General features: G+C 36.8%; 1 protein-coding gene across 1 annotated transcript; it reads left to right on the top strand.

The window, feature by feature from the left end:
- The first annotated feature begins 294 nt into the window (after positions 1–294).
- Positions 295–20901, top strand: ripk1l (receptor (TNFRSF)-interacting serine-threonine kinase 1, like). Its single transcript, XM_051876373.1, has 11 exons — positions 295–433; positions 1660–1845; positions 1933–2089; positions 3624–3761; positions 5536–5767; positions 6498–6647; positions 12942–13018; positions 13828–13900; positions 16214–16798; positions 17456–17605; positions 18859–20901. Exons 2-11 carry the CDS (start codon positions 1688–1690, stop codon positions 19155–19157), a joined length of 2019 nt encoding a protein of 672 aa, XP_051732333.1. The 5' UTR covers positions 295–433; positions 1660–1687; the 3' UTR covers positions 19158–20901.
- The last annotated feature ends 1079 nt before the right edge of the window (positions 20902–21980 follow it).

Here is a 21980-nt window from a genome sequence, read left to right as displayed (position 1 = left end):
CAAATTACTTTACTCGCTGTGCTTCATGCAGTCAGGACTGTTTTAAAGTGAAATAGCTGTATTTCAGATTACAATCAATAAGTCCATTTAAAAACACACAGACTAGTTGTCTTTTAAATTTGGTTTAAAGGTTTGTGTTATCAATGTGATCCTTTTCTGCAAAATGGGTAAATTATGAAATCTATCTTTGACACTGATGCAGCATTTTCAAAGTTTTCCTTCGCTGTTTATTTAGCCTACTTATTAAAACAATAATAAATGTTCAATTGGTAAACATTAGTTACCTACATAAGCAGTTAATAAACTGACATCACTAAGTGTGGCCTCGTGATCTGGTTTTCTGCTGTTGATTATGTTTGTCTACCTGAACACTTACTTTCGCTTTGTAAAGCAATATCCCGGAAGGAGAAGAGAATAAGCGTTATGTCACACGGTATGTTATGCTAATTTACTATTGCGTTTCTTGTCAGTTTTAAACGTGTGTTGTTGTTGTTTTCCAATAGTAGTAGGTAAAGTCTCATTGTTAAAGTCAACAAAGGAATAGAATAAAGTTGCGTCGTATCTGACTTGTAGCCTATCTGTAACTAGCCTAATTGATGGAAAAGTTTTGCCAGAGTAGACGTTACAACGCAGCCAAATGCAACATTTCGCGTATTGACGTTTTATTATTATTATTATTTTGTATGTAATGCTTTTCTCTGTACTTTTTTCTGTGGCTTTTCATTTCGTTTCTCACTTTTGAGCGTCGGGATATAGTGATTTGTTAGACATAATGTTCGCCACTTCCGCAATTCTGTATGAACTAGTTAGTGTTATATTTGACATTCGTTTGATATTCGCTAAAATCTCCATTACATTCTCTGTTTCTATCACATACTTAAGCGAAACCAACTTGGAAATTCGTTAATAGGTTTTTTTTTGCACAAAGCGGAATTTGAAAAATTTTATTAACCCTATAAATCCATAAAAAATGTAACCCTTTCTCATTATGACATCACACCAAATGTGAAGTGAAATGTTGCTAAGAATACCCCTTTTGACACAAGTGCTCTGTTTATGGAATTTACATTCTATTTCTTTTAAAATAATTTTAATGTAGCCTAAATGTATATAATATTCAAATTCCATTAAACTCAATGATCTCATGTTTCTCTGTACTGACATATTCCTGAATATGATGCAAACGTCTATCAATAATTTTGATCTTTAAGTACAATTTTAAAATATATTTATTTTTAACCAGTTAAAAATAAAATACAAATATCCAATAAAAATACTGAAGGTGTACTTCCCAAAAACAAGTCTTGTGCTATAGAATAATATTCTGAGTGTTTTACAGGTTTTTTTATGTCTCTATAAACGATCATTGAGTTTAATGGAAATACAATATTTTATACGTTTACACTATACTTTATTTTAAAAGAGATAGAATGTAAATTCCACAAACAGAGCCTTGTGTCATGAAAGAGATATTTTAGTAACATTTCACATTTGGTGTGATGTCATAATGAGAAAGGGTTAAATGTTTTAATAGATTTATAGGGCTAATAAAATTGATATTTGGGCATTTTTGCGAATGTCAAATATAAAACTAACTTAATCGCAGTCTCCAACCTGTGCACATAAAGTTTTGAAGTTGTATATTTCTGTTGCTCTTAGGGAAGTGTTCTTTAAGAATAGAGGAACTATGACTACAGCATCGAGCCTGAGTCTCATGAAGTCAGCAGATCTGATCAAGAAAGAGCCTTTGGATTATGGAGGGTTTGGGGAAGTTTACCTGTGTTACCACAAAACACTAGGCCAGGTGGTGCTAAAGACGGTCTACACAGGACCGCCACGCAATGGGTTAGTAAGAGGCTTATCTGTTAATGTCTTTGATTCTTTATGTTTTGTTTACTTTAATAAATTCCATTTAATATGACTGACTGTCAGCCGCCAGAAGCAGTCTCTTCTGGATGAAGGCAGCCTGATGAGCAGACTAAACCATGAGCGAGTGGTCAAGTTGCTGGGTGTTATTCTGGAAGACGGAGACTATTCTTTAGTAATGGAGCTCATTCCTAAAGGCAACCTGCTCACCATGCTGGAGACGGTAAGTGACGGAAATCCATTTCAAGGACACTCAACATTTGTAAAGTTATTGGTACCTTTATATAAAATAAATGCAGCATCAGATAATGTGCCTTTAAAGGTGGGGTATGTATTTTTTCAACAACGCTGTTGGACATTGTTGATATTTGAAATCAACCCAAACAAACCCACCCCTCTCTTCATTGCTCCAGCTCCAAAACTCGCCTTCCAATCCTAACCACCCTGCTCCGAGTTGCTCTCAAACCCTGGCCCGTCCGCTGCTGGCAGGCAAGGCGAGTGCACTGAGAATGACGCCAAACACCACATTCTCTAGCGGTCGTCAGTGCGTAGTGGTTTACCTGCTCAACTCTCACTATCTGGTCACTGTTACACACGCAATGCGAGAGTGGATGTCTGTTTATCACAGCTGACGTGCAACAAAATGCTTCACGAAAAATAAAGCGCAGATGATGAACGAACGACAAGGAAGCACAAAAAATGAACATACAGTACACAAGAGTAAATACAAACAAGTGTTCATTGTTAGTCGCCAACAGCACAGCAGCTCCAGACAATCAATGACACTCAAACCCAGTTTTACTCACATGTGAAGTGGAATCAAAGCAGCCTCCGCGTCTGTTTTCAGGCCTTCCCTCTTAGCTCTCTCCAGCACTGGAAAGCTTTTCTAATATTAACACTGGTCCTAAAGTGCTTGCCCAGTCATAAACCTTCATTCCAGTGATATTCTTTTGAGCTGTTTTGTATTGTATTGTATTTTTTTTTTTTTTTTTTTTAAATCTCCCTCTTGCTCATTCTGTCTCCACGACCGCCATACCCCCCCCTAATGCTGATTGGTTAGACGTTTGTTGTTGGTGTTGGCCCGACTAACTTCCAAACAGTGTTGTTGAAAAAATACATACCCCACCTTTAATGTGCAAAATGAACATTATCACTATTTGAGTTGAATTCTTTAAAAACGGAAGACACGCTAGTCTTTTCTTCCCTATTGTGACGTATATCCGAGTGAAACAGCTTCTGGAACAAGAACAAATGCAGGGAGGGGTTTGATTTTGTCCATGGAGAATTGATTGGATGGTTGTGGTTTGCTACTGGTGGATCTCATGTGAGTGACAGGTTGCCCCGCCCTCAGCCAGTAAACACATCATCAGAGAAGTCACTACAAGACGGAGGGCAGGTTATTTTGATTAAAGATTATGAGGCACATGAATAAAGAAAGAAAAATAAATAATGATGTGCACGGAAAAATAATTTATAATAAATACTGCAATATTCCATAAAAAAAAACAAGAATTGCCTATTTTGACTTCATAGTGACTTTAAACATTTCTGTTTCTAAACCCCTGTCCTCGTATTTTAGTCAAGTCAAATATTGTTTGCTTCATTACTTGAATTGCATAACTCCTTTAGTGAACTAGGTGCTAGGACAACACAAGTCATCAGTCAATGCAGTTCATTTTTAGTAAAATTCCTTCTCAGTTTTGAAATGTGGCACTTGAATAATTTTCTCTTTTTTCTTTTCTCTTTCCCCCCCCCAGGTGACTGTTCCAATATCTGTGAAAGGAAGGATCATTCTGGAAATCTTAGAGGGAATGGTTTATCTCATGGAGAACCAAGTTATTCACAAAGATCTAAAACCTGAGAACATTCTGGTGGACAAGCATTTCCATATAAAAGTAAAAAAAAAAAAAAAAACGTATTTCTTAATTCCCCAAACACCCTTTTCTAAAAGTTGTGCAATAGTTAAATATTTGGACTTGTTTCATATTAAGGCAAGACACTACAGGCAAAAATATTTTTTTCATGCACTGGTCAATTTTGAGATTCTGGGCTATTTGGCATTTCATAATGTGTAAGTGTTTTAACAGCACTTACCAAACTTTACAGTTTTATTCCGATCAGAGTTTGTTCATTTATCATTTGCCTGATTTTATACATTTTATTCCTAAAAACATTTTTTTTCTGGCTGTTGAAAGTTCTCTAAAACCTTTGACTATAATGTGTCAACAAAATGAAACAAGAATTTTGAACCTGGCTTTATCCAATGTTCAGATTTCTGTTCTGGGAATGGATGCAAATTAGTGCATATTTAATTAGATAATGTTTTATTTGCATATTTAAACATAACATTTCAGAAAACTTGTAATTACAAAAATTGATTGCAATTCTTAATGTAATCAATCACCTTGGGAAGTACAGTGATAACTATTAGTTAATATTTTTACCCTATTGACCTGTGGTGTCTTGCCTTAAATGAAAATAATTATTAATAGTTTAGATTATGGTCTTATGTGGCCCTAGGGCACTCAGCCAGAGACGACAAAATTATGACTTGTATCATAATCATAATTGCTAGTGTGTATCTCATAACTATGAACTAAAACTTTAGCTTTTTGTCATTTTGAACGTAATGCTCTGAGACACATGTCATTTATGATGTAGGAAAATAGATCCACAGTTTCTTCCCTGATTGCAGCAACTTCCATTTTTATTACAGTGATGGTTTTGTTCTCTTGAACACATGGGATGGAAACTTATTCACAAATATTTTAGGCAATATTTCAGCTTAATTCAAAGCTTTGGATGGAAAATAGCTACTATGTATTGTGAATAGCACTAAATAAATTTGTCTTGACTCAACCTGTTGTAGGGGAATTTTACAGTTAAAGACCCAAAAGACCAGATATGTTGAATAAAGACCCAGAGTCAGTTTAAAAATAATAATAAATTGAAGAAAATTTTACTAAAGAATAGTTTGCAGTTTCATCAGCAGAAGCCAGCTTCAAGTCTCACAAGGAGTTCGTAGGCCGCTCTGCGTACATTCACATTCCCACAACAATTATACTCTAACAGAGTCAACTAACTACATCATTACTTCAGGTTGAATGATTCTGATTGGCTAAGAAAAATAGACAAATTTGGTAATCTTCCACACATGGACAGATAGTTAGAAGCATATCTCCATTCGTCACGATGCTGACGAGGGGACCCTGGATTTAGGTACTGGATGTCCTTTTGGGTTCATGACATGGCGTCTGCTGGTCTCAAGCAGAGTGCCAGTTGTTCACCAGTACAAAGGTCCTGCACAGAAAATTTAGCGCACATACACAGATACACCTGATTCACAGCTTCGTCAAGGCTGAAGTTGATCTGAGCTCTGCTCTGAGCAGGAAACTTTCCCAAAACATACTGATAACATGTTCTTTTCTCTCAGTGAGAGGTACAGACAATATTCAAAATTATTTTCTAGTGTTTGAAAAGGAAAATAAATGCTTTAACATACGTTGAAGAAGCCATTCAAATAATTTAACAGAAACATAAATGTTGGTTAATAACTTAAAAGATATATACTGAAGCGGCAGTGGATTCCAGAATCCACCCCTTCACTGTACCCAAAGACAGAAGAATTTTCATGCATCCTCTGCACTGGTTTTGTTTGTTTTGCATCAGATAGCAGATCTCGGTCTGGCCACATCTGAGACGTGGAGCAAGCTGACGAAAGAGGAATCTCGCAGACAAAGTCGCCTCGGCAAGAAGTCCTGTGTGCGCGGTGCCGGCACACTGTGCTATATGGCCCCGGAGCACCTCGAGAGCATCCACACCCGCTCCACCGAAAAATCTGACGTCTACAGTTTTGCCATTGTAGTTTGGGTCATCCTCACGGGCCACGAGCCGTATGAAAGTGAGTCTCATTTCAGAACCACTTCATTTTGATTCTGTGGAAGGACAATGTTTACGCTGCTCTTTTCCATGCAAGACTGATCTTTTCCATACAAAAGACTGTTAGTGAATTTTTCTTGGCAATGATTTTTCCAGGTAAGTTGCCAAGTCTTTCCCCAACCCTCCCCATTACATGGCTTGGAACTCACATACACCCATTCTCAGCGTCTCCAATTCACCTGTTTTTGGATTGTGGGGGAAACCGGAGCACCCGGAGGAAACCCACGTAGATACAGGAAGAATATGCAAATTCCACACAAAAAGGCCTCCTGGCGCAGCCGGGACTCGAACCGAGGACAGTGGCGACAGTGCTACCCACTGAGCCAATGTGCCAGGAGGGCTTTCTGTGTGTTTTTTCATTATTGCTGTTAGTTTAAACAGCACAGTTCCTCTTTCTCAAAGGAACAATAAATTGCGTAAGGGGGCCTTGATATAATACCTTTTAGTATTAAAGGGGTCATATCTGGAAAAAAAAATAAAAAATTCTATTAGCCTCTTGTAATTTTATTTGCACCAAAACAGCCATGATACAGTTTAACGACCATTTTCTACAATTAAATAGTCCTTTATTGCCATTGTGCTTTTAAGGCTATGTAAATGCATGCAAATCCTCTTTAATATTTGCCCCATTTGCGCTATAACAAACTTAAGACCAGTATTTAAATAGAAAGTGTTTTTTTCTGTTACTTCAGATGCCAGAAGTGAGGACCAAATCTGCCACTGTGTGTGTCAGGGAGAACGGCCCAGTGAAGCACTAATCCCAAGTGACACACCTCAAGAGATCATAGACCTTATGAAGACATGCTGGAATAAGGAGAGTCAGTACCGCCCCACATTTAAAGGTAGAAGCACTGAAGTTTTCTCCTGAAATGAATGTTTTGTCACACGTGCCAATGCCAGTGAATTGAGAATATTTACCAACCTCAAATCTTCCTCACCAGATATATTTTGCGGTATTTCTGTCAATTTAGCACATTCAATTACAATCTTAAAAACGGTTCTTTATTGACATCAATGGTTCAATGAACCTTTATGGGATCTTTCAATTGCGTAAAAGTTTCTCTATGGTGGAAAAGGGTTCTTTATAGGGATGCACCGATACCGATACCAAGTTCATGTACTTGTACTCGTACTCGTAAAAATACCCCCGATACTAAAGACCGACACCTCACGTGACGTAACTGACAGAATTTTTTCTTAAGGAGCAACTTGTTTGAATGCGCATATAAGATAAGATAAGAGTCTGTTGGAGAGTTCGACTCTTGTGGGAGCTGGATGCGCTCATTACGTTGCATTCGCAGTAAGAAGCTCTGTTCTTCCTTGATTTTCTCCCGAGGGATAAAAATCTAGCGTTTGCACAGAGCTCATACGGCTGTCGAGGAAACTGAAGGCACTCATGGCGATGCATTTGCCATAAGAGGCTCTGTTATGGTTTGATTCTCTCTAGAAAGATGAGAATCTAGTGCTTGCACTGAGCGCATTCGGCTCTCGAGGGAGCTGAATGCATTCAATAGCCGCTTTTCCACTGTCAGGCCAGGGCGAGCCAGGGCTTTCAACGGGCCCGAATGGGCTAATAGCCTCAGACCTGTAGCACAGAGCCTAAAACCATGCTGTGTTTCCACTGTCGGGCTAGAAGCTTTGCAGCGTTTCACTAAAACCCGCCCGTAACATGCCTCTCTGGGACAACGTCATACAAACCCATCATTTCACCAACAAATGGAAGTTTTATGTTTTACCACAGTTTTACAATAATAAGTGATACATTGATCATAATGAATTAATTTGTGTGAAGATTGCACATTAGTCACAGAAATAAAGTGGTATTTACCACTATTTCACAAAAGAAAGATGACACACATACTTATTCATTCGCATCTGTTTCTGTTTATTTGTAGTCACAGGACAGTATGTTTACATCACATTTAGAAAAAATGATCATTTCTACATATTTTCCACCAAAAATACGACCTGAGGAGCTTTAGCACTCTCTCCAGTGACAGTCACAATACAGTTATATTTTCAGTCTGAGAAACAGAGGAAGCTCCCGAAAAACGGAGTTGGTTTATTTTAAGACATATGCGAAGCTAAATAAGGATATAAGACAGTCCGGTAAGAGACGAGACGTACTGACAGATAAAATAAATACACGATTGTGAAAGCCTATATGATTTGTCTGAATTCTTCAAACAGTCATATTTACCATGTTTACTATGGTAATGGTTAGTGTGCATAGTGTTTTGCATCGCATATAAATATTTCTGCCTTATACGGTGATTAGAATCCACATCGGATCACAAACAGAAGTAATTTCAAACACTCGCTGCTGTCTGAGAGTGAGTTTTGAACTAAATGATTTTAAAAGTCTTTAAAAAGGGTTAGTTCACCCAAAAATTCTGTCATTTATTACTCACACTAGTAATTAATCCAACGCAACTACCACTTTCAAGGTCCAGAAAGGTAGGAATGACATCATTAAAGTACTCCATGTGACTCCAGTGGTTTAACCTCAATTTTATGAAGCGACGCGAGTGCTTTATTTGTGCAAAAAAACATAATTTACCACTTTACTTACAAAAATATTGATCTGCAATGCACATTCACGAGAGCATCACAACGCATTCGCATTGTGTTCATGTTGAGAGCTGACACTGTTGCGTAAACACGCTTTGGATAGTATTATTTTGTAAAGTGGTAAATTATGTTTTGCACAAACAAAGCACTCACGTCGCTGGATGGGTAAATTGGATTGAATAAATAAAACTAGGACAGGGACAAATAATGACAGATATTAATAAATTTACTGCAAATGCAGTTAACAAACTTAATATTGCATTTTTGTCACAGAGAAATGCACTAGACTGTAAAGCACCGATTTTGAGCTAGGATGCCGTCAAGTAAATTTACTGCTATTAAATTCTGTCATCATTTACTCACCTCATGTCATTCCAAACCTGTATGACTTTCTGTCCTCTGTGAAACACACACACACATACAAAAATATTTTGATGAATGTTGGTAACCAAATAATTTTGGTTAGGCTACCCTTGATTTCTATTGACCAAAAAAAAAAAAAAAAAAAAAGACTCAAATGATTTTCTTTTATGTTCCACAGAAAGAAAGTAATTCATGCTCGGAATGACATTAGGATGAGCAAATGATGTCATGACATTTTGACAATGACATTTTGGGTTGAACTATCCCTTTGAAAACAATAACATTTTTAAAGAATTAACACCTAAATTATGTAAGACACTGATATCTATCTTTGAATTAACTCATTGAATTAACATTTTACTTCAGTTAAAATTCATTAGAAGTATTAAACATTGAACATAAACAACAACCCAACTTAAAACATATTTAAAGAGAAAAAAAGCATTGTCCTTTTAATTCATGGGATCCAGCTGTTTTGTTAAATTATCCTTTACTTACCGTAATGGAATTCATCATAGTTCTTTAACTGTAGTTCTATTTAACTGTAAGATCGTGGTATAGTCACAGGTAAATTCATGCTCTTCATTACCATGGTTAGGCCTTGTTTCTAAAATAAATCAATAATAATAAACTATAGAATTTGTAATAAAAATATTGGGTAACGCTTTAGATTACAGCGTAACTTTCGAAAATTATAGTGTACCTATAAAGTAAGTATGTGTAAGTATAGGGGAGCAATATGTGAAGTCTTGGGAATAAAGTGGTAACAACCAGGAAAATAACAAATTATTTATACTGTAAGTTGTAACGAAGGTGATGGGACAGGTGAAGGGGAAGGTGATGGAGTGGTAGATCCACGTGCAGGCTTTATTAAAATGAGCGTAGTCATACAGGCAGAGGTCAAACACCAGCAAACAGATACAAGAGGGCAAGGCAAAAGAGTAATCCAAACACAGGCAATGGTCAAGGTAGGCAGCAAACGATCATCAAACAAGGAAAACAGTCCAGGGTCAAAACAAAGGCAAGGCTAGGCAAGAAACGAGGAACACAGAGACAAGGTTGGATACTAGGCTAAACAATACTCAGCCATGGTGAGTGAGTGAGTGAGTGAGTGAGTGAGTGTGTGTGTGTGTGTGTGTGTGTGTGAGTGAGTGAGTGAGTGAGTGAGTGAGAGAGAGAGAGAGAGTGTGTGTGTGTGTGTGTGTGTGTGTGTGTGTGTGTGTGTGTGTGTGTGTGTGTGTGTGTGTGTGTGTGTGTGTGTGTGTGTGTGTGTGTGTGTGTGTGTGTGTGTGTGTGTGTGTGAGAGAGAGAGAGAGTGAGTGAGAGAGTGCAGCTTATAAAGGGTCATTGATGGGAAACAGGTGTGAGTGCATGATTGGTTCCTAGGTGAGGGATTGTGGGAAATGTAGTCCAGGGTGATGTATAACTGTGTGTGCAATGAAATGGTGAACCGGCGACCTCTGGTGGGGAGTAGCAGGAACCAGCAGGCGCCGGATACGTAACACAAGTATTTTAGAACTAAGGGGGTAGCCTACTTATACTATTATGATAGACAACAATCTTACGTTTGGGAGCAATTTTGCGAGAAAGTGCACTGATTAAGTTGTTTCAAGGCAAGTAGAAAGAATTATTGCAATCTTTTTTAATACATGGGGAAATATACTTTTGTTTCATGTAGTTACAGGGTAAGTATGACATTGTGGGCAGTAAATTAAAGTGGTGCTTGTTACACTCTTGTTTCATGTAGTTACAGGGTAATTTAAAAAAAACCCAAACAATCTGTTATCACTCGGAAAACTTTATTTGAAAAACAACTTATTTCAAAACAGATTTAAAGTTACAACACTTCTTATTTGTTTCTCTTGCCTGGCTACCTCCTCTTCTTGTTCCTCTTCTTCTTTTTCTTTCTTTCCACTGATGAATCTTAAGAGGGAATCCCATGTCATTTGCTATTCTGTATTAAAAGAAAATACAGTACACCCGGAAATGTGCTCACCGTTTACTCATCTTTTACCCACATGCCATCTAAGATGTATACAACTTTCCTTCTTAAGATGAACACAAACAAAGGTTTTTAGATAAATAAATAATATCTGGGAACGCTAATGCAAGCTCATGTGTTCCTAAAAGTCGAAGCATCAAACAGCACATACAGCAATAACTACAGTAATCCATACGACCCCAATGGATGAATTAATGTCTTCTGAAGTGAAACGATATGTATTTGTAAGAAAAATACCAAATATTTTACAATTTTAAACTTTCGACCAACTGTCACCTGTGCGTGGATGAGAGGGTTAAGAGTTCATGCTTGACGTAACTTGAAGCGTGACGTAAGCGTGCCGAGAAACTCACGCGAAAAGTCACAGGGATGTCGGATGCCGTCAGTTTTTTTTTTTTTTTGTTTTTTTTTATTAATGCTTACAACAAAATACACAGAATAACAGATAATGATAATGAGAAACAAACAAGACAGAATAACAGAGACGGCAGTTCTCGCGCAAGTTTCACATGAATCTCCCGCGAGAACGTCATGAAAGCTTCATGTTGCTTATTACAATATGCTTCGTCGAACGCAAAGTCGACTCTCATGCAGGCGCTGGTGACAGTTGTTCGGAAGCGAAAAGATGAATAGCCTAAACCATGAGAAAACTTCTGGGTGTACTGTATTTTCTTTTAATACAGAATAGCAATGGGATCAGTTGAGAAACGAGAAGGAGGAAGCCAAGCAAGAGAAACAACAACAATAACAACCAAAAAAGGACAAAACGTGTTACTTTCTGTCACGACTTTAGAATTTGAAATGAAAAAATGATTTAAAAAAAAAAAATAATAATAATAATAAGTGTTGTAGACCTGTTTTTAATTAAGCTGTTTTTCAAATAAATGTATCGGAGTCAGTGATATCAGATTGTTTGCGTTTTTTTTTTTTTTTTTTTTTTTTTTTTTTTTTTTTATTACTTACCCTGTAACTACATGGAACAAAAGTATATTTCCCCATGTATTAAAGAAGATTGCAATAGTTCTTTCTACTTGCCTTGAAACTTAATCAGTGCACTTTCTCGCTAAATTGCTCCCAAACGTAAGCTTGTTGTCTATCATAATAGTATAAGTACCCCTTAGTTCTAAAATACAGTATAAATAGTTATTTTCCTGGTTGTTACCCCTTTATTCCCAAGACTTTACATATTGTTCCCCTATACTTACACGTACTTACTTTATAGGTACACTATAATTATCGAAAGTTACACTGTAAATTCATTGCAATTATGCAGTACTTTCCGGGCTGTAATCTAAAGCATTACCAAATATTGTAAACACATGTAGAAAATACGAAAACATCTTATATAAAAGTCATTTATATTCCACAACATTTATCACAGAACCTGTACATATTCAGAGTATTTGCCTTTTGCAGTTTCCCGTACACTCCAATTAAAGAAAAACAGCGCCTAATGTGGGGAGCTGTTTTCTGTATTTGGCCTGTAAATACAGAAGACAACCCAATGGGCCACTGTCCCTGCTGGGCCAGTCCTTGGCAAAAAAAAAAAAAAACAGCCCCAAAGCCAGATTACCAGTCCAGGCCTGCGTGTAACTGGGGCCTTTTATATTCATGGGGGCTACGCAAGGTATGCCAATAATTATTACCTTTTGTTTACACACCAGTTACGCTGATGCCATTCCCCATAGTGTCAATAGATGCAGCATCTTGTTCCCTTTCTTATGGAACGCTCATGCTTGTTTACCAAATGCTGATATATGGGATTAATTGCGATGAATTAGCCTAGCATGTAATTCATTTGATTTTGAATTTTAAATTTATTGACAGTTTCGGTATATTAGTGACAAACATCACAGCTCATTATGTGCAGTAACCCGTGTGCACCACTTTCCTCTCTGTTTCAACTGTCCTGGAAAAATAAAGGCTGAAAAATATATCTTAAAAGAAGTGTGCGCTGCACTGACGTTGACAGATCATTCCATGGATGCTAATATAGTTCTCATTATAATTATTGTTCTTGGTGTAAAGGGCCTACGTTCTGTTTTATTTGCTTGTCAAAGTCAGTTTTTAATTGCATTTGGCACCTGTTTACCATTCATTTTGCGCCTGGATCACATTGGAATCATTTTGTATCCAAATATGTAAGCTACCTAACTGATTATCAGTTTGTTGGTTTGTTTTCTTTTTTGTTTTTTTACAGATAGCTATGAGAAGTTTTTACCTTTTTACCAAGATAAGTTGGCACCAAATGTAAAAGAGGATTTGGAAAGTCTGATGGTGAGTTTTTTGTTTCCTCTCAGCTCGTGTGTCATGTGGATTTGTCAGTGTTGGGAAGTCCAAAAACTGACTCATTGATTCTTTTACCTCATTGCTCATCATAGACATTTCACATTTGATATATTGCTGCTCTTATTTGTTTACACTTCACTGTTCACTGTCACTATTTCATAGAGATTTCTTGCACATTAAAAATACAACTATTATAAAATACTGAGACATTTGTATAATAGTATACTATTATATTCTATCCTGTGCAATATTTGTTTTATGATCCTTAAAGGAAATCTACGGGGCCCCTGAAGGGACATGGTGGTGGAAAAATAGATGCTGGAAGAAAAAAACATATTTCAGTGCTTTTGCATTTTCTCGAAAAACTTTTACGTTTCCCCGAGAAACTTTGCATTTGCTCAACGCAAAAGCATTAACATATAATTTTTCCTCCCATCTCATTTTTATCACAAATAGGCCTACAATACTCTGATGTAAGACATGTTCATTTAAAGTCTATTTATTTAAAACTCCTTTTCATGTGCACTGACAAAACTGTCATATGATATTGTTTTCTGATGTTTTTGCTTCATTCTGCTTTATAGTAACACATTCAACACACAGTCAAGATTTCCATGAAATAGTTCCAAGTTACATGTCGCTTGCAACAACCTATACATCCCAACATTAACGCTCTAGATACATTATTTGTTAATAAAGAGTCTATGTTCACAAACCACTGTTAATTTTAACATAAAAGCAAGTGAAATATAGGACAGTTGTGCTAGTATTATTTCATTACTTTGTTTTTTTCACAGAGATTGTATGAGGGCCCTGAGGAGCTTGTAGAAAAGCTGAAATCCCTCACAACAGACTCACTCACTCCTGAAGGTAAGCAAATGTATTCATAAAATGACATTAATGAATTTGCTGTTTTACTTACACCAGGGATCAGCAACCATTTGACATCAAGTGCCATTTTTCTTGTTTATCATTGAGACATCCATATATATATATATATATATATATATATATATATATAAGGTACACTGAATGAGAGACATTTGTGAGCCCGAGTTTATTTGTATAGCACATTTCCTACAAGGCAGTAGTTTAACACTGCGTCTGAAATCGCATACTGTGTAGTAGATACTACATTTGCCCCCGGTTTCACAAACAAGGCTTAAGCCTTAAGCTAGTCCTAGACTAAAATGCATATTGTAGCCGTTTTAACTGAAAGCAACTTGCACTGACATATCTTAAAATATGTCAGTGCCATTGTTTTGTCTCAAGATGCACACCAGTAATGTTTTTTTTTTTTCTAGGGCAAGTTTATTAAAGCTACTTAAATGCTCTAATTAAACTAAGGCCTAATCCTGGCTTAGTCTAAGCCCTGTCTGTGAAACTGGGCCATAGTTTTGAAACTTACTTCGCAACCATTAAAAAAGTATGATCTATATAGTATGAATAAGTGTAGTATGAATGAAATTCCAATGTACTACATCCACCATGTTGTCATTGTCATGTGACCTTCTCACTTTTCTCATGTGAATCTCATAAACATAACAGAAATGTAACAAAACGCAACATAAAATCCAGGCCTGGTCCTCTCTCGTCTGGTCCTCTCTCACTGTCATCACTCCTCCTTTTATTGTTCCGGAGCTCCTCCATGAGACTTCAGACCGGTGTGGCGCGTAGGTGAAGCTCATTAGCACTCGTGCCACCAGCCTTGCTCTGTTCCCACGGCTCTCTGCCTCTTCCTGTAAAACTTATCAACGAAACGAAATTTTTAAATTCTCTGTATGATAATCAACAAACTATAAATAACAGCAATTGACCAGAACTCAGTACTGTAACACGCACAGTCATGCCAGAGCTCTGATTCAAGCAGGCTTTCATCATTTTTCGCGCTTGTTCAGAAGGATCAGGAGAACGGTTCAAGCGCATATTTTGACGTTCTTTAAAAAGAAGAGAACATAAGGTATGATATTACTTTGATTAGTGTTGTAAGAACATTCCCCTGACACATTAGAACGAATAACGAACATAGCTAAAGTGCATTGATGCTGTAAGAGATCGTTGTCAAGGTGAATTATTGACAGTGAATGTCATCACCGAGGTGATAATGCACACATGCATATAGGCCATGTTAGCTGCATGTACATGTGTTTATTTTATTTAATAAAAAACTATGGGCTCTGTTCATACTCCGCTGTTTAAAACTGCATGAACCATCCATTCAAGACATCTAACAAAGACTGTACCACTAACTTAATTGTTCGATATACGAACTTAAGAACTCAAGAGTTGCATTTAATTCAGAAATAACTCTATTTGTTTTGTCCAGACTATCTAATGTTAGAGCTCTGGAGTGCTGAAAAGTGTGGGGCTCAAAAATAAGTGTCATTTGGAACTCATTTATAGAGTTATTTTTATTAATATATATGTTTTATAAAGTATATAATGATTAAGCACTTGAGTGCCCTCCAAAGGCACCATTTTAGGTATATAATTGTGTGTGTGTGAGAGAGAGTCTGGCGGTCACTCATCAAATACTACAATGATATAAATAATTTAATGAATAATGCCTAATTTTCTACTCTTTAAACCAATAAATAAAAATGTTAAAGGTACAGTAGCCCCAACAACTTTTTCTAATTAATCTTGTGTCGCTCTGTATTTTTGCGGTCCTGCCCACCCAGCCCGGGACTGATTAATCTAAACTAGTACTGTCTTTATACACCACACATTTCTAAGGCCACATTTACATTACATGGTTCAATTGACACAATTCCAGATATTTCCCTGTCAATGTGATGGTGTCGAATGACATCAGTTCTGGTGGACACCAGGACAAAGTCTGCGTCCATTGCAAATCGTGCCATTTTTACTTCCTTTTCATCTTTTTTCAACTTTTCCAGTTCAGTACATCTAGCTTGGGTTGTTTTGCCAAGTGTACAGTGTAAATGCAGATATTAGATATGGGTCACTTTTAAAAGTGGTAGTAAAAAAAAGAAAAGAAAAACAGATATAGTCAACAAATCAGAATTGGGCATCAAGACCTGCAGTGTAAATGGTCCATAAGAGCAACAACACTGACTGAATCTGATTAAGTTGTTTCATAGTCTCTATTGTTTTTGTTTTTTTGTAACAATGTTCGTTCTATTCAGATGCTCATAAATGTAATGATACTTGTGTCCGCAGACCCTCCGCCATCTTCTAGAGACTCTCCAGCGTCCTTGAGGAGCTCAGAGATCGGGCCAGTGGAGGCCAGCATTGAAGACCTCAGCTTCAGACCGTCTGAAGAGTCTCTCCTGGAGATTGACGCAGCGCCTCCCAGCTCTCCCCATCTAGAGCTGAAACTGGCACAAGAGTACAACTATCACAAATATGGTAGTCGTATAGTCGATCAGCCAGACATGGCGTCACACAGCATCTATAATCCACTCCCACAGCAACCGGCCAGTAGCAGGTTGGCCGGAGATGTTTCTTCTCAGATGTCTTCTGTGAAGTCTTGGACTAAACCCACCACTTATCCAAACCCACAGGACAATCTCTATCTGAGACCTGCCGCTGCAAGTTCGATTGATGATTTTCACAGGCAAGAATTTGCAAGTCAGCTCTCAGTGCCGTATTCTGAGTATGACAGACTTCATCATCCTCATCATCCACTATACGATCGTTTCAAGTCCTGCCCAGAAAGTGCATCTGCAGCAGAGTCTCTCATGCCGGAATCAAACCCTGGCCTGCGTTTTAGCTCACCTCTTATATGTCCTCCGTCTGACTCAGGTACAGTTAACAATTAACAGCTCATACCTGCAAACTCATCAGCTTGCATGAAATTCGCCATTCTGACATTGAAATTCATGAGATTTGTGCAAATCAAAGGCAGTGTTATTTTAGTATCTTTGATATAATATTACAGTTTTTGTTAATATTTAGGATTGGGTTTTATTTTTATATTTTCTGTTTTCACTTTAATTTTAGTTAATGTTTTAGTAATTTTAATAAAAGGAAATCTTCACAAAAGTTTCAGTGACATTTTCTTTTTATCTTACATCCATATGATGCCTAATAAAGTAGTGTTTATAAGCACAGTGCTGTTTTTTTTTTGTTTTTTTTTAACAGGAGTAACCGCTGTATTTCTGCTTTTCCATAAGCACCATCTACCGTCAGAGAGTGAATTCGCATTTTCATTCAGCACGTCTGCCATTTTTGTTTAGACCAGTTACATAATTATTTATTAGGCTGAAATCTGAGGTTTATCATTTTATTTTTGTCAAAACTTGTGTTATTTGAACTGTAAAGTTGTTTAAATCGTCACCTTTTCTGCTGGTTCGGAGTTTGCAGGTATGAGAAACTGCTGAGTTGGTTTCTGTTTGGAATGACGCGCCTTACTGGGACCATACTCTAACTTTTCTCCTGCTTTGTTTGCTTTTCCCTTAGGGTGGCCTGTGAACATCTCAAATGCTAGTGCAATTCAAATCGGGAGTTGCAACACAATGAATTTGCGAATATCTGATAACAGCCCCTTCAGCTCATTATCCATTGGATCCGCCAACAGAACCAGATATAATGAGCTTCTGTTGAAGTATGGTAAGACTTTCTCACTTTCATGCCTAGGTAGTTGCTGCTAAGTTCAGGGTTGGAAGGGTTACTTTTAAAACATATTCCACTACAGATTACAGAATACATGCTGTAAAATGTAATCTGTAACATATTTCATTAGATTAATTGAGTAACATAAATACTTTAAAATACTTTTCCAAAACTGGTAGATTTTTTTGTTTAATAAGTATAAACAAATGAAGAAAATTGTCTAGTGTTGCTTCTCAAGTAACTTTATCTTGTTTTATGGTTTTTGGTCAAATGTCGTACTATTAGGGTTTTCAAAACAGCCAATTGTCATAGTCAGTGTTGAGGGAGTCCTGTATAATTAATTAGGTTGCGTCAGGTCCACCAACTCCATTCAGACATGGATGCAGGGGTGTATGGACAAGTTTTCATGGCAAATTTTTGAGCAATGTTGCCGAGCAATGTTGCTTGGGCACTTTCCCATTGAGAATGGCCAACAAATATCGATCTAAAGTATCCAGATAGAAATTTGTTGCCCATTGTCAATGGGAAAGTGCCCAAGCAACATCACTCAGCAACATTGCCTGGCAACATTGCTCAAAAAGTTGCCCCATGTATCATCACCTGGTCTCCCTTCAGTTTTCCGCCAAAATAAAATCTTAATGGTTTAATGTCTGAAAGCAAAGAAAATGGGACAACCATGTTAGTATTGTAATTTTACTGTTGTTCTGTAACATAAAATGAAATAAAAATAAAACAATAATATAATACTAATTATTATTGATGTTGTTGTAAATATTATTAATATTTTATTATTATTAATAAAGTCAGTAATATTACTGACTTTATTAATAATTAATAACGAATTAGAATTCTATTAATTCTATTGATATTTTACTATAACATATATGTATTATAATATAATAAATTATTGTTATTGTGACTATTAAATATTTTCAAATTTGCAGTACTTAAGTGTATTATTGCAAAAGTAAGGTATTTCTTTATTAATTTAATAACAAAAATATGTCATATTTACTTTTTTTCTTTAGCTGATTACATACATGAATCCTACTGCTTTATATGACTTTTGTTACAGTTTTAATAAATGACTTAATGATTAGACATTATTTTTGATTATTAAAATTGAATTAAACCATCAAAAACAATCCAGAAAAATTAAAACAGAAAACACAGATTTTGGGAAACAAAAGAGATTTCAAACTTTGCCACATCTGATGAATGTCTCCATTTGACTGTGTTGTCATGAACAGAGGACCACACCGTCACTGAAGGTCACCTGGAGCTTGTGCGTCAGAACGTCGGTGGCAACTGGAAGCAAGTGGCTCGTAAACTGGGGCTGACCGACATAGACGTGGATACCATCGAGCATGACTATGACCGTGATGGCTTGGCAGAGAAAGTGCACCAGACGCTGGAGCGCTGGAAGATGAAGGAGGGTCTGCTGGGCATCACCGTAGGTAAACTGTGCCGTGCGCTGGAGGGCTGCATCAAATCCAGCGTCCTCCTACAGCTGCTGTATAAGTCTCAAGACTGTGCTGCAGTCCCCTGAAACGCCACTGTAGGGTTGTGTCATAATTATTTTCTTTACTGGAGGGTTGGATCGGATGGGGTGAAACGGGGAACTCTCCCGAACTTCATCAAAAGATGAACCATTACAAGGCTGTGCAGTATTTTTGACAGAATAACATCCATCGCTGTTACACAGCGTAGGCTATTCATTTTTACTGGACTGGACACATGTAGGATGCTACAGAATAATGATTACAATTCTTTATAATGCTGTAAACACATGGTAGCATGTCTTTCTGCCATGTAACTGACATTCTTCTGAACTTGATCAGTTGAATCAACCTTTTTTTTTTTTTTCAAGGATTACATGTTATGATTGTAGGATGCTGTATTTTGGTTTTTCTGTTTAGGGATTTGTTAAAAATGAAATGCTGGTATAAAGATGGGTGACAAATGAAATGAAAAACCAACATACAAGAAGTATAGAGTTGGGTCACCACATGTTGCCAGAAGAAACATCTTTCTTCAAAAAGATATTCAGTCACTTGGTCTTTTGATGGTGGTAGTGGGGAGCACTGTCTGCGGGAGTCCAAAATCTCCCTTCGGCCTGAGATCTGGGATCTGATGTATAAACGTTGTGTACGCACAAAATGGGCATCGATATGCGAAGTAATGAAGTAACCAAAATGATTTTCAGAATTATCTAGATTTGGAAATCCCAGGTTTTGCTATCCAGGATCAGGTAATCTTACTTTTGTTGCAGCTTTTCAAAGCAAAATAGGATTGGATCACCCTGATTCAGATACACGCTTTCAGTTTACCAAATCTGGATTAGCAGATTTACTAGTTATTTACCTAGTTATTATAGTTAATAACGTTTTTTGGGGGGTGAACTATCCCTTTAATGGTTAAAGGGTAAACTAATCAAGAGCAAAATGTGTCAAATGTTGTATTTTTTGGACCAGTTTTAGACATTTTTGTTCCTGAAATCCACCCTTCTGCTGAGATCAGGATAATCCTGATTTTTTTGGATCAGAGGTATCCCAATCTTACTAAAATGTTTTGAACAACCCAAACTGACTATTTGATCCAGATCATAACCAAGATTGGATTTTGTGATCTAATCTGATATCAGAATCTTGGTAACACTTTACAGTAAGGTTCATTAGTTAACATTAGTTAACATGAACTAATAATGAACTGAACTTCTACAGCATGTTAATTTCAACATTTACTAATACGTTAGTAAAATCAAGAGTTGTATTAGTTAACATTAGTTCATGCACTGTAAACTAACAAACAATGAACAGCTGTATTTTTATTAACTAACGTTAACAAAGATTAACAAATACAGTAACAAATGTATTGCTCATGGTTAGTTCATGTTAGTTAATACATTAATTAATGTTAACAAATGAACTTTATTGTAAAGTGTTACCAGAATTTTTTTCTTTCTTGTGAACAACACATTTTCAAGATTTGATTCAAATCCGATAGCTGAAATCTAATCAGATTTCTTTTGAGCAACTGGGCCCCGATTACTGGAAGATAACACTCCCATGTGGATAGAAATGCTTCATCATAGGATAAAGCTGATCAGCTTTGTATTGGTCTGTCATCACACAAACCATGCCAGCAAAATGCCCTCCGCAGGATAACAGCCACCGGATCCACTGGATTTTTTTTTGTTTTGTTTTTTGTCACCCATCTGTATATCTAAATGTTTTTGAAAAAATATCATTCCAAACTGTTTCATTAAAAAGATAACTATTTCTATTACAAAATCATTTTCTGTTTATTGTCTTTATAGTTCTGCTATATATAGGAAAAGTGCCCTTCTTCAGTATATGAATATAGCTAGAGTTCAGAATTGGGTATATATATATACAGTGTATAAGACTAAGCACCCTAACTCAGTGATATATATATATATTTTTATAATGCATGTTGGCCACAATTAATAGCACCCTTTTATTCAATACTTTTTGCAACCTCCTTTTGCCAAGATAACAGCTCTGAGTCTTCTCTCTCTATAATGCCTCATGGGTTTGGAGATCAGAGACCTTTCCTCCATACAGAATCTCTCCAGCTCCATGTTGATACACTCTCCTCTTCAGTTTTCTATAAGGTTCAGGTCAGGGGACTGGGACGGCCTTGGCAGAAGCTTCATTTTGTGCTCAGTGACCCATTTTTTGTGTTCATTTTTATATTTGTTTTGGATCATTGTCCTGATGGAAGATCCAACCATGACCAATTGCTAGATTTGTAGCCGAGGCGGTCGGGTTTTGATTTTTTATCTAATGGTATTTGATAGAATGCGTGATGCCATGTATCTGAATAAGATGTCCACGACCTCCAGCATAAAAATAGGGCCACAATTTCAAAGATCCAGCAATATGTTAAATCGTACATATGGGGTACTTTTTAGCCCTGTGTGCACCAAACCCTCCCAAACAACATGTGGTGATGTAGGTGCTGTTTGATATATAGACAATTACACAATGTCCTGGGGGGAGGGGGCTGTGCACATACACACACAAACACTATTATATTAATGAACGCAACTTTCATGTCCCTGAATGAGCACGGTTTTAGTGTATTCAATTCAACAGCTCTGGTTGTGAACCCTTTAGAATTTTCTATATTTCTGCAAAAATATGACCCAAAACATCATCAGAGAACCCAATAAAACAAATGAGACAAACATATATACTTTGTCAGTTATTTATTGAGAAACAATATCCATTATTACATATCTGTGAGTGGCAAAAGTATGTGAAGCTCTAGGATTAGCAGTTAAACCAAAGATTTCTATTTTTGTCTCATCCGTCCACAAAACATTTCCAATAAAACAAAACATTTC

Source organism: Ctenopharyngodon idella, chromosome 2 (assembly GCF_019924925.1).
Source record: "Ctenopharyngodon idella isolate HZGC_01 chromosome 2, HZGC01, whole genome shotgun sequence".
NCBI lineage: Eukaryota > Metazoa > Chordata > Actinopteri > Cypriniformes > Xenocyprididae > Ctenopharyngodon > Ctenopharyngodon idella.
Note: the sequence above shows the minus strand (reverse complement) of the source record. Positions and strands in the feature narration are given on the sequence as shown.